This window comes from Tigriopus californicus, chromosome 10 (genome assembly GCF_007210705.1).
Source record: "Tigriopus californicus strain San Diego chromosome 10, Tcal_SD_v2.1, whole genome shotgun sequence".
Taxonomy (NCBI): Eukaryota; Metazoa; Arthropoda; class Copepoda; order Harpacticoida; family Harpacticidae; genus Tigriopus; species Tigriopus californicus.
Window position 1 is genome coordinate 5672246 of NC_081449.1, and position 13674 is coordinate 5685919.

General features: G+C 44.0%; 2 protein-coding genes across 4 annotated transcripts in view; one reads left to right on the plus strand and one right to left on the minus strand.

Moving 5' to 3' along the window:
- Positions 1-343: 343 nt before the first annotated feature.
- On the minus strand, positions 344-2522 carry LOC131888619 (histone-lysine N-methyltransferase SMYD3-like). Of its 2 annotated transcripts, XM_059237522.1 has the most exons (6): positions 1976-2522; positions 1719-1911; positions 1574-1646; positions 1266-1390; positions 670-852; positions 344-603 (listed from the first exon to the last, which is right to left on the minus strand). In XM_059237522.1, exons 1-6 carry the CDS (start codon positions 2077-2079, stop codon positions 496-498), a joined length of 786 nt encoding a protein of 261 aa, XP_059093505.1. In that variant the 5' UTR covers positions 2080-2522; the 3' UTR covers positions 344-495. The 2 variants fall into 2 exon arrangements, with proteins under 2 accessions (XP_059093505.1, XP_059093503.1); XM_059237520.1 differs by having other exon boundaries at positions 344-852.
- Positions 2523-4206: 1684 nt separating this feature from the next.
- The window catches only part of LOC131887804 (protein pangolin, isoforms A/H/I/S-like), a 28307-nt gene continuing 18839 nt past the window's right edge, over positions 4207-13674 (plus strand). Inside the window, exons 1-3 of one of the 2 annotated variants that reach the window (XM_059236508.1) lie at positions 4207-4965; positions 7019-7046; positions 9551-9627. In XM_059236508.1, coding sequence (XP_059092491.1) covers positions 4669-4965; positions 7019-7046; positions 9551-9627 — 402 coding nt within the window. In that variant the 5' untranslated portion in view covers positions 4207-4668. The remainder of the gene's footprint in view (positions 4966-7018; positions 7047-9550; positions 9628-13674) is intronic. The other variant, XM_059236509.1, reaches the window with a different exon arrangement.

Here is a 13674-nt window from a genome sequence, read left to right on the forward strand (position 1 = left end):
TTTTGGCTTTCATTGATCAGAACCGGCCTTTTTGTGAGCTGAACATAGTTGAGTTCTATGAGCCTTTTACCACACATTGCCAGGTGTAGCGTTTAAAGTTAGAGTGTAACAAGTCAGTTCTTTAACAATGGCAGTACTTGGGGTCTTTTTGAATGAAATTTGATTATGTAGATCGCTTTCCCGACAAAGTTGAAGACTCAACCTCCATTTAGGAGTGATGATTGTAGCCTGGCTCATCCTGAAATCTGAAACCCTAGGTTACAAGCTTTAGGATCATTTCACTTTCTAAATGTTTAAATACTATATCTACGCACGTACATACGTACATATTCAGGGCTTAAGTAAGGTTCTTACTATTCGAGTAACATTACCAATAACGCGTTACATTTCTGCAAGATTAACGATATTGGTAACTGAACGATTAGTAGGGGGGCACCTTCACTTAAGAGTTGAGAGACATAAACAAGGAAAAACTTCTAGGATTCATGACATTATTTATTCGCTATTGCATCGTAGACAATCGCATTTGAAATACCAAATTGCTTCAAGTTCCTTATTTATCTCTTCTCGAGTTTGATTGACATCAACATAACAAATGCGAACCTGGAAAAATGAATACAAAGTAAGCCAAATTGGAAACAAATAACCTTTTATGTTGGATTTGATTACATTCCGCAAGTCGTCCTTGGCTTTAATGTTGTCCATGGCCAACAATTCCAAACTGAATCCGTCAAACCTCGGTCGGGCATTAGGCTGACAAGAATGATCGAAGTAGCTGCCACCCAAATAGAGCGCTTTGGCCAATTTTTCTCCGGATTTTTCATCAATGATGGTGTACGAATTTGTCAAAATCTGTAAGATGGACTGCATAAAATGAGAATTTTTGTCTTGAAGAGAAACCAAGAACGTTTGTAAATAAGCACCAGAAGGAGCAAACGTAATTTAGTGGGTATCACTGTTGCCTAGCTTGAGAGAGATCCCCAGTTCGAATCTCCTCCTTTAAACCTCAAGGAAGCTTTTAGACGCTAGATACGTACGTACATCCAGAATATGGAAAACCAACCTGATATCGGACATGAAACTGACAATCGGAATATGGAATTGCATGTTCCTCCTACCCTAGCACAAAGGCCACAGATTTTGCTACATGAAATTAAACTACCACGTGATAAAATCCACTCCGTGATATATTGTACATACTAGTAAGTCTCAGGGGTAAGGTGTCATCACGGTCATCCATATAAAAAAATGAGCAATCGGCTTACCTTGCCGTAAGTGGAAACAAACGTTGACCAGGATGGTGAATTGAATTGTGGGATGGAAACCATTTTTAGCTGCGTCCAGAGTTCAATAAGTATGTTAGGACTGTCCAGACCAATTTCTGTGGCATCTGAAACATGAAAATACTTTTTTTCGCTAAAAATAAAATTTTGCTTTTTAGAATAAATTCGCTTTTAACCGGTTCTGCACCACCGTTACATTGCCAAACCAATCCCCACACATAAGCGTTATTTCAATGCTTCTCCACGCTTGAATATAATTTTATTAAGTTTCTGATTTAAGTCACTCTTACGGTCCATTAGATCGGCAAACCCTCTCATCTTTTTAGGACGAGTTGGAACGACATCTGCTTTGGATCCAAAAACCTGTGGAATACAAGAACACCTGATTAAAACCAAGACAAAGCTTGGGAAAGCAAACTGTATTGCCAAAGCAACCTTGTCTGCCAAGTACGTCCTGAGAATCATTCTAACATCGTCACAAAGATAGTATCGAAGGGGTCCAATATCCTTCAGAATGGAACACTCTCCTAATGTTTGGTGGAGATGTGAAGGATCCGTGGAATTTTGGCAATTTGGAGAGCAATAATTCACCATGGAGCATCCATTACAAGGGATTGGCGCTTGAATCCTAGAAATGCGCCACAATTTTGGAACTGCTATTATGTAGAGGGAATGGAAAAGGTAGTACTTACTTGGTCAAACACCCCTCACAAACTTTGGCTCTTTGTGATTGGAAGATAATGAACGAAAATGGAGCATTTCTTAGTATTATTTCGTTCTTTCGAAAGTGCACCATACTCAAAGAGATCAATGGAGTAACTGCATCTGAATCTTGCTGCGTCAGCACTTTGATTTATCAATCACATAGCCCGGTATCCTCTTATTAACAAGTGTTGAGAAACTTAAGATTAAACCTATTTCGTATCACGATTCAGTGCAGTAATTTGCAAAAATAAAAAAAAAATGAATGAAATATTGCGAAAATACCGGCAGGTATCCTCGAGATACGCCACAGTATTGGAAGCACAATTGACAACACAAGCTAAGCTATCCTCATGAAGGTGAGGAAGAAATCGTGTGCGGAGTTTGGGCCAATGCCGCTCAACCGTGCGACTCCAGCAAATGCCGGGGCATCGGGAGCGACAAGCATTACCAAGAGTAGAGGAAAGGAGGTTAAACAAACTGGACTGATCAGCCAACCTAGCGATCTAAGTTCAGTCGTGCCTCGACAGACACTCGCTTCCAAAAATTGAAAAGGTGCTTGTATCAATTTAGACAAAGTAAGAGTAGAATGAGTGATGGTGACTTTGAATATTTTGGTCTCTTTTCATGCTTGTATGTAAGATCTGAAAATCAGCTACATAAACTTTAAGACGTTTTGATAGTACATAATTAATTTGGTTGTCAAACAAGCGACATGTATGATTCAAACATGACACGAGAAAGAATATATTCAAGAACTTAAAATCTAAAAATTTGTGAAATATGAACAGCGTGACTATCTGGGTTAATTCAGATGCCGTTCAAATTTGAAATGGTGTCGTGTTATGAATTTTTCATTTGGCTTATCATGATGTTTATTCTCTTCTAGTATTTGCACTCATCTTTTATCCATTTGTTTTGTCTGGTAAGGTGATTTTCAAAATCGCTTGTTTGAAGCTCAATCATTGTCTACCCGACATATTTGAACTTTGTGGTCACCCTCTTTTCCAAAAGGAAGAGGGCGCAAATTGGCCAGCAAACTCTATCTCTCATAGGGTGCTGCCACCTATGTGAAGGGAATGTTTTCGGTGCTATCTGTAGCTAGGTATAAAGCGGAATCTAGGAGGAACTTTTTGTGAGGGCACATTCCAATGGATCTTTAATCGTTTGAATTTACCTGAATAAGAAACGTTTCGAGCAATGCTACCTACCACTTGATATCAATACCCCTCCACAAAAAAGAGACATTAAACATTTCAGAGCAGATGAGGATATGATTGAAGGACCCTGAAGCTTTTACATTTTATGACTAATCATTTCAATAGTAAAAAAAAAAAAATTAGAGAACGAGTTATGTGCAATTTACAGAGAGGAATGTCGTTTTAGTAGTGTTTGTCTTACTGAATAGCTACCAATATCTCTAGAGCCCTCTTTGGCCAAGGGTGCTAACATGATAAAAGGCCCAAACTGCCCAAACTCTTCAAGACCCTCAACTCCTGCATTTAAACAGACAGATCATCTACACAGCCGCAAGAATGGCCCTTGGAAAGTATGTCCGTTTGGATAACTGGTTGTTAGTCAGTCCATATTGCCAAAGTACCTAGACCCATCATCAACATCATCATCATCATCATCATCATCAGCACCACCACCATTATTGCCAGTAGCAAATATCATCCAGATGAAGAAGAAGCTCAAGGAGAGCAGCGATTCGGTTTTTGGCCCTCTACCATGTCAGAACGCTTCCATCGGGGCCGCTTTCGTGCGCGCATTTCTACCCACCCTAGCCCCCGAGTAGCGCATAGGTGGGAGTTCGGCGAGTTCGCTTTGGAGCTGGAAAAGCACCTGTGTCCCGGTCAACAGCTCGGCAAGGTTGAACTCACCAGGGTGGCTGAAAGGGTGCGCACATGTGCATTGGAGCGCGCTTTAACCTGATCGCTGGTCTCTCTCCCCTTGAATGGAGCTCTCTGCTTCAAGGAGATGAGCTCTGAAGATTTCTTGGATTTTTTTCCAGCCTCCCGCCGACGATCCTTTAAGGAGCGCGCAGAAGACTGGGTCAGATCCAGGCGACAAAACCGACAAGAAGACGACCGACCGAGCCACCGACTGCAAGACCGAGCTGGCGGCTGAACCAAGGGAATAAGAGGTGCCGTCGGCAGGAGCCGAGCCGGCGAGAGCAGCGGCGCGAAGACAACGATCAAACTAAAGATGTTGGCCGGCCCAAGAAGACAGACATCAGAGGATGAGAATCCTTCAGAGTGAGTGCTCAGCAGCGGTTGTTCGTTTGAGAGTTAGTCGGCAAGTTGGAGACCTGTAAAGAACTCTGTGGTGTAGAGCTGTTTCATGACCAAGGAAAACACGTTTGCTGTGCATCATCGACCAACAGTCTCCGACATTTCCTTCACTTTGAGCCTCTCGTTGTTGGCTTCGTCTAGGTTTTGAGTGTTGGACAAGTGCCACAGGATTCCAGGATTCCTTCCATCTTGAGATTGTTTCCTATCGCCATGGAACTGGGCTAAACATTGGTTCGACGGTGTCAGTTTCTTCCCGATTAGTGAGTGACAATGCCGATCGTTCGGGTGATGGTTGAGATGACCATTGTTGTTGACCCATGACGGTCAATCCGGTTGTAGTGAATCCACGTTCTTGATCCGTGCGGATTTGTTTGTTAGTGCTGTGCCCCATGACCATGCCAACCGTGGTTTCCAACTCAGGGGGCCCCTCTGCGGGCTCGTTAGTGGTAGCCAGTGCGGGCCCCAGTGGTCGTGGCGGCTCTGGTTCTAGTCCATCAGGGAGCTCCTCGTCCTCGTCGAGACCTTCGGGACCTTCAGGCCCGGGAGGCGATGAATTGGGGCCCTCTTCCGATGAGGTGAAGGTGTTCCAGAACGAGGGCGAAGACGACCGGGACAAAAGTGATTCCGGGAACCTTCAAGCAGATCTTCTTGAGGAAGAATCTAGCCTCATCACCGAGTCAGAGCAGGTAAGACCCCAAGAGACCAATGATCCAATTGGCCAGTCCATTGACAGCATAGCACAACTAGTTGTTAAACCCTTGACATCCTTGGTTACTCAAAATGGGGAACAGCAGATCAAAATCCAATCTCAGATCACTCGACACATGGTCTACGAAAATTCAAAAATAATGCCCAACTAAGTCGCAATCATTTCCTTTGGAGAGCTAAATTCCCAACATTTTCTCCTTCGTAGTAAGCTCTCTCCGCCCATCCAGTCATTGGGTTGGGTGCAATTCGAGCTCCCCAAATCCTTGGTCAATATATATCCCCTCCTCCCATTTCAACCACCTCACCACTCGTCCTTGGTCGAATAGTTCAGTGGGATCATTTGTTGGCTACACCGCCCAAGAGCCAACGAGGAAAACCTCTTAACCCCCGAAATTGATGATTTTGACCAATTTTCGAAACCTCCAATTTAGAGAAGGTGCTTGATGACTGGACAGTCTGCTCTCCCGGTCAACTTGTGCCTCGTTCCAAAGTGAAACAGGTCGAATATTGGCTCTCACAGTCCAAAATGCAACACAGGGTTCAGCTCCTACACTTCATTCAATTTTGGTTGGCCCTGGACTGGCAGCAGTCACGAGGCTCGCTTTGTGGTCGGTCGTTATTTACGTAAAACCATTGCGATCTAAACGAAATTGTGTTCTCCACCGACCATTCTCGTCAATGTGCGCCAATCGAGGTCGTGAAATGTAAATTCACATTTGAACACCACTACCATCCACACATCAACAATCCCATCCAATGGCGAGGATGGAAAAGTCTGGGAAACTCTCAGCCCTCAACGATGAAATTTCTCGAAAAACCCTCGCTACTTCTTAAACGCCGTAGATGGGGTTGGAAGATAGCATTGGACGCATTTTGCACGAGTTTGGAAGTTTTTCTGTGTTTCTGAAACCTGATATCAACTCTGGTGTAGTGCAAAAATGTTGCTGTTGTGAACCTTTCGGTAGAATTGAGCATTCGCCTTTGTACTGTCGAATTGCTACACTCACACACACACACATCTCTCATCTTGAACCTACAGTCCTCGTATGTAGCTCTGCTAACAGCTACATGATCCATGCTAGAGCAGAACGAACAGCAGAGACACCCTCGCCCATGGACTGGCTACTTCACTCAGTGTGCAACTGAGTGACTGAGTGAGTGAGTGTATGTTCGAGCCCAGAGAGAGCATTTAAGGGGGCAATTTAATTTTATAACATGATGGCAATAGCAATTTAGTTAGCAGCAAAATTACGTGTGTGGATTTGGAGAATTTTTCCACTGTCATGATGCCCAGGCTTTTGCCATGTGCTCAATTGCTACAGAGGCCGGATCAAGATGACCAATTTCATGCAAAACGATCATGATGCCTGGACGAAATATTGTCATCATCTGTGCCCAAGCATCAAACTTCTCGTGGCGATGATGTCAGAGATTGTTCGGAATATAGTATAAATGTATGTTCAAGTGATCCACAATTGTTAGTGTATACAAGTAAGCTTGCCATGAGATAATACAATAATAGGTGAAGTCAAATGAGAGAAGTAGATAAAACTGTGCAACCTGTCAAGAGTTTCAAGCAGCATTAATCTCATCAAAGTGTGTGAGTGTCTACGATAGGCTCACCCAAATAGCAGCACTCTTATCTCCTCCTTCCTCTCTCTCTCGCTCTCCGAAATTCTTAGAACTACAAATGTCGTGATGAATGCAGAAAATAAATAATGAACAAGTCAAAGGCTAAAACAAAGGCTCGGGATGAAATTTATGAGCTGTCATTCAAGCTTTCTCTATGCTCCGCTGCGGTTTAGGGGGCAGCTTTTATGAATGTTTTGACCCCCGGCCCACAACTCGGAAATGGCTTTGAACATTCCGCCGAGTGTGTGTGTGTTCCAATCCCCAAGGTTCTCTCCTCGACTTTCATTCATGGCTAAAGTAATATTTGCTCAAGGAGTCCTTTGAAGAGGGAAAGTTCAGTTTTTTCCACACCAATGACCATCCTTGTGTGCTAATCGCCGTGTTCTCTTACATTTTCAGGAGAAATCCCGCAGAGATGGATTTGCCGGTAAGTCCCCATCACCTCCACTGTTCGTAACCTTCATCATAACGTGCCCAGAGGTGGAATGTCATCTCAGCTTTATCCTAGTTTTATCAAGCATGAAACCTTTGCAAAGCACATTTTCCTTATCTCCAATTCAACCCACCCAAAAATCGTCCCTCCTCCTCCTCCTCCTCTTGTTCCTTCGTGGCCGCCTTCTGTATCTTCCCCCTGCTTTGCTATGTACTTCTTCCCTCGATGTTTCGAGGTGAGGCCAGGAGCCAAAACAACACCTTCCTCAATAACAATTTTGTTTGTCCTCTCCGAGACTTGAAGAAAGAGCGCTTCGAAACCACTTGGAAAATCTTAAGCCACTCGGCATCTGTACAGCTCACGGGCTTCAACTCTGTTTGGTAGACTCTCCTTGTGGGATGGATGGCTCTCAAAGCTCATGTGGAGTTTTCTTGTGTGTGTGTATGTACGCGTCGACTACTGGAGATTTTGTCTCGAGATGGCCTTGAATCCCCATCGAAAGAAGGCAACGGTCGTTACCAGCTCAATGAACAGGAGCGAGCTTTTTGATCAACTCCCATTAAGTTGCATCTATTCAAGATCTACTATCACAGTTCGTTGAAGATCCCTCTCTCCTTCTCTCTCTCTATGGCATTTTGGGGCGTTTGAAACAATCTTGAAGACGGCTCATCTATCCTCACACCAGGATCTGTGGCTTCTTTTTTACTTCGTCGCGTTTCCTTTTTGTGTAATGTATGAGCATGGGACCGTCCACTCGGTGAAAAAGATCAAGAAGAAAAACGGTTGGTCGCATTTTGATCTTTAAAGCAAGGTCCCAAACAAGTTTTTTTTAGTTTGCTTGGATGGCAAGACTAAGCTTCCTCTAGAATCCGTTTTGATAGAGGAAGGGAATTGATTGACAAAGTCAAACGATTTTTGATTCAAGTTTTTTTTATGCTAAAACAAATCCCGATGACAGGAACTCAAAAGCACCATACTTGGTGGTGAAATGTTTCAGATTCAGAGAAAACGAGAGAGTGTTTTTTTCATAAAATGAACTTGAGCTGTCAACTGTTTTACATGTCAATTAAGACTTCTTATGTCAGCATGATGTGTCATATTTTAACAGTTCACTTTCTTCACTTTCCGCAATTGTCGTCCAGCATTATTGAAGGAGGCCTCGCTGGGCATGACACCTCCTCCTTTTTGTGCATGTGTTTACTTGTTTATCTTAGATTCAAACAATGATGGCCTTCTGATTCTGAAATGCCTCAACCCATCCATCCAGATATCTATCCAATTTACCGTAGGGAGTTTTGGTCGCACTGTTTCCTCTGCTTCCAACCTGCATTGCCTGGAGATAATTGTGTAAATCGTAATTAACAAGACAAGCAGACGACATAACAATGGTTGCGAGCAAATCATACAAAGGGCTCTTGTTTTAACCCTTCCCTATTCTTGCGATCCAAGCGACCGAGATGGCTTATTCTGGTGGCGTCTGATTTCATTGTGAACAAGATCTGCATTTGAGATGGATCTGGTGGTTTTGCCCTCGAGCCATGGTTAGAGAATTTGGAGCTATCAGCTCCATTAGAATTACCTCCCATTACAAGTTTAAATTTACAATTTCAATCCGACCACGTTACTGAAAGCACAAAGAGAATTACAGTAGGTGAACACTCAACAGGGAAGAGACATGCCTGCCGTTTTTCGGGCAAACTACGAGATCATCGGAATTGACGAGGAGCTCAATGTAGAGACTGTTCTTCTTTCGAATGTACGTACCTGCGTACGCACGTTTGTCTACGTAGTTCTGGCCGAGATTCTATTGATCTTGATCATAAAAATTTGGCCTTATCTCGTCATCATGGAAAGATTCCGACTCCTTGTTAATAAAGTAGAGGTGCTGTCATGCACTCTGAAAGCTTTGCCCGGAAGCCAGTGGACTCAACACTCGGCTCATATATACTCGCACTTCACAGGCCAGAAGCAAGCGTTGGAAATCCAATGATAGAACAATAACACAGAGATCGCCTGGCCTCGCACCCTCGCGCGAAAGGCTTATAAACTCCGGCGAAGGGGGGCAAATTACACTTGTCAGATAAGTCTGTGAGTTTACTTTAAAGGCAAATGATGATGATTGGCCCCAAGGTAGCTGCTGGGCTTAGCTTGCTATGAGGCTTCTGTCGTCCGTCCGACTAACGTGGCATAACGATGGAGACGAACTCGACGACGACGACGATGATGACGATGACGATGAGGAGCAAGAAAGAGAGGAAATGAGATGAGGGAAATTTACAAATATTTACCGATCCTTGTCAGCTCACACTAACCTCATCTTCATGTCTCGTTCTCTCTCGGCACCGGGAGAATGAACGAGCTAACCAAGTACATTTCTACCTCTGGGCTGTGATTCCTCGCTGACAGTTTCTTCTGCTTCTTCTTTTTCTTCCTCGTCTCTCTTTAACCCTACAAATCGAATCGGCATTGATGTTGTGACTACTCCTTTCTTGTTTCAGGTTTTGGATTCGGCTCCATGTCCCCGTACCTGTTCGGTAGCTACGCTGCCGCTGCTTATGCCAATGGATCTCATCTGGTAAGAAATCTTAACGAAGCCAAAAGGATCACATTCGTATTCGATTTGAGGATATCGTATTAACCGTCGAAACCACTGAGAGTATCAACAGAATTTTTATTCCCCTCAGCTGGAACTAGTTAGGTCGAAGGAGTTATGGAGCGGATCAAGGGAGGCTTCAGAGCACCAAAACGGAGCAAGCAACAAGTGGCTATACCTCTTTAATGGCTAGTCAGTTGGAGATTTTCTCCAAATTGCTCTGGTTGCTGTTAAAATCTCGATCACCTCCCGCTGGTCCTCAGCGCTGAACACCTGGGTCAACTTGGATGTGTCAGTTCTGATTCTTCTCAGAACAAACCTCACTCCCAATGGGGCTGACAAGAGCATAACAGCGGAGCAACGATGTTGGTGGTGGTGGTGGTGTTGCTGTTGCTGTTGCTGGTTGGGGTGAACGTTGAACAATAGCGTTGGGTTGTTAGAATGAAATAGTTTCAGATATCCCTGAGCCCGATATTCTTTGAATCTAAGAGTCCTTTGGAGCGAGAAAATAATGCAAACCCTCGGCCGCCATCGATTATGGACGCCACTGAATAGTGAGAAGGGAGGAATTCAACACTTGATTTGAGAATTACCACAATGACACAAGAAAATCCCTGGTGGCTATGTTCTGCGACGACAAGTTTTCTGACATGTTGTGTCAGTCGTCTCCAAGACAACCACCACCCAATGAATATGAAACCATAATTTTCACCATTGTTCCCCGGATAGTCCTGTGAATTGGCTTGCTCTTCCTTTTCCATCGATCTGCAGTGTAGGACTGTGAGCTCCACGAACCACGGCGACGCTCATCGTCACTTTGGTTGTCTGACTTGAGGGTTCAAGGGCCCTTAGGGGTGTTTGATCACTTCTCTGAAGGGGGAGGGACCTCTGGAAGCAAAAGTGAAACATTAGCTCCTAGGATTCATAAGTTTTTGCCTGCTTGTCTGATCATCCGTGGGGCTCATAAGAAGCCAGTTTCTTACCTAGGAATTGAGAGAAGACTATCGGTTGATGGATCTTGACGCATTGTCAATTTATAAGTGAGCAAGTGGTTGAATCGAATGGCGTGATTAAAAAAAAGCTGGACTAGAGATTCAAGTTTAATTGCCCTTTGTACCTATTGTTCGCATTAGCTCATTGTCAATACAAGCTTGATGATTACACCCGAGCCAATGAGTAAGCCTATTGCACCCTGCCTGCCCTCCCAGTATGTCTGCTTGGAAGATATTCTGCCAGTATGTTGTATTAGGCTGAAGGCTTTTTGACTTATGAGCCGGGCTAATTAGACCCCGATACCTCTGATCTCACTTTGCCTTTTATTTTGGTGATCTCATCTTTGGAGCACAGGAAGAGAATTGTTTGAGATTGATTCAATAGCTTTAGGGATACTTTTGGCCTGAGGAAAGAAAGACTTATCACGCCAAACTGAATTCAACCGCCCAATCCCGTGGTGATCACAGAGTAGAGGGGGGTTAGACACCCTAGACACTAGATATCGACTACCTTAGTACTCCTGAACCTGATTGAGGCCCCCAACTCTCTCGCAACTCATATTTACCGGGATGAGTTTTTAATTGATGAGCTGAAATCAATTGATGGCGTTAAAGAGGCTCCTTTAATTTCCAACTCCCTCCAATCTCCTAACGTGTGAGTTTGGGCAGATTTTTCTGGCAGATTTGTGCTCCATCTAATCATGCTAGTGCGTCTTTTAACATCCATTGAATTACCTGCAGTACTTCTTCCCCTGTAAATGATCTTTTATTCAGTCGGGTGTCCGCTTTTATGCGGAGACGAACTTCTTCGGCCCTTCAGGGCAATCACGAAAAGGGCCCCAAAAGCTGTTTGTCTTCTAATGATTCGAAGTGAGAGATTGAGGGGGGGAGGGGGGGGGGCACCAAATCTCTGACTTTGACAAATTTACTTCGTCGCTCACTGGACACGTCCAATCAGCTTCATGCTTCTCGGAATTTTCTCGTTTTTCCCGCCAAAAATGCAGAGGCCGACAAGACCGGCCCACGCTAAGGCACGAGTTCGGTATGAATAGATAGGATAGGAAAGGAACGAAGCGCAAGAAATATACATCATCAGAAATGCCAATCAACCTAATTGGCACCTTCGTTTCCTCATTTGTAATGATTTAAAGGCCATCTATATTTGGTTGGACATCATTTGTTAACCTGCATTCAAACATTAACACCGCAGCTGTTGTGACTTATGTAGTAGGAAAGCTAAGCTAAAACGAGTCTTGGTGGTCAGAGGGGGTGTTCCACATTTGAAGACATAAATTAATGGTCTGCCCGTGTTTGTAGTACTGTCTCTAGGTGTGAAAGAAATTGGGGGGGAGAGGGGGGGAAGGGATAGAGAGAACAAAAAAGCCATCTTGTTGAATTACCTCATTAACTACCAACAACTGACAGCCCCGTGTTTCCTATGATGATGAAGAAGGTGCAACAGGAGTCATCAACTATTGGAAGTGAGAGTATGATAATGATTACAGTAATAATGACGAGGAGTTAGAGAGAAGCAGGAAGATAATTGCCGACTCATTGGTTGTGAAATGGTTTCACATTTGACGTGATATGTCATTAATGCCAGTGAAACAAACCCATTTGCTCCACTGGAGAAAGGCGTCTGTCCATCGTCAACTCTTTTGAGGGGACAAGTCTAACCTCATTTTTGGGCTTGGACACCACTGCCAAGAATGATGCGAGAGCTGGACGTACTGCTCTTCGGATCGTTCTACCTATGTAGTCGTAGGTGCCCAATGAATGGCCAAGTTTATTTGTTCAGACAGGACTGTGTATACGTTGGCTTTAGGGAGTCTTCTTGTTTCCCCAACTTCGTCGCGTTCTTTCGTTCTGGGTGGAAGAAGTGGCCAACTTGGGGAGCTCTGTTTACTTTTTTGATCCTTCTCCGAGCTCAATGGGATTGAAATGACAACAAAGAGTTCCTTCCCCTAGAGCGGCACCAAAAGCAACCGCATCATTCTACATTAGAAATCTATGAATTACACCGAATTCATGAACATTTTACTAGATCCTCGTTTGGAAGCCAACTTCATCTTTCCTCTTTGGAGCAGTTTTAGCGACGTTGGTCGAGGGTGTGTGGTGGGTAATACAGTATGCGGTAATAATGTCTTCGGGGGATGTATGTCATCGATCTGACAGGAACGAGGATCAAGTTGTAAAAGCGTTAGAAATGACACATTTCTTATGTGTTCTTTACTCATATTCCAAGCTTGAACATGCTAATACCCATTGGAAACACTAGCCCTATGCAACGAGAAACTTCGCTTGACATCACTTATATGAGCTAACGTCTTCATTACTCGCCCTCAAAATGCCAACCGTCAGGCGGGCGAGACCCATAGACCTATTTTCCAAACTGAAGCAAGTACCCATGTTCGTCCTTGACTTTGTTCAGAGTTCTTGACATTACCAAAGGTTTACTTTGTCAGAGGGACTTTGTCAAACGAGAACTAAGAAGGTTTCCAGCCAACAAGTTTTCACAAGTTTTATCTTGCACACACGAGCACTCGGGTCGCCTTCCCCACTGCGAAACCTAGATTCATATCAAGTCCTTGGGTGTAAGTACTCATTGTTGTGGCATTCCCATGTGTTTAATATGGCTATTTTGAGTCCATAATGAGACTCATTCTGTAATATGAATCTCACCCGAAAAGGGGAGGGGAGGTTGACTGGGGTGAAACGGAGTTGGATCACCCTGAAGTTGTTTTTGCCTGGAGCCCAAGACTCTTGAGGAGCTTGGATAGGGATGTAGATGTCTCCGCTAGTTTGAGGATGGCTGAAAAACACCTCGACGCAAACCACATCAACACAAACGCGTTTATAGTTGTGGCTTTCTTCGGATGGGTGTTTGGTATGAACTTTTCCACCGTCATCTTTTGTTTGGCATAGGTGACTGCTTCTTTGGAAGTCGAGTAATTGAGCGTCAGGGACGAAATTGGCCTCCCTGGAGTATACAGTAGTTCAGGATAATTGGAACTTGGGAAAAGCTCCAACTGACTGG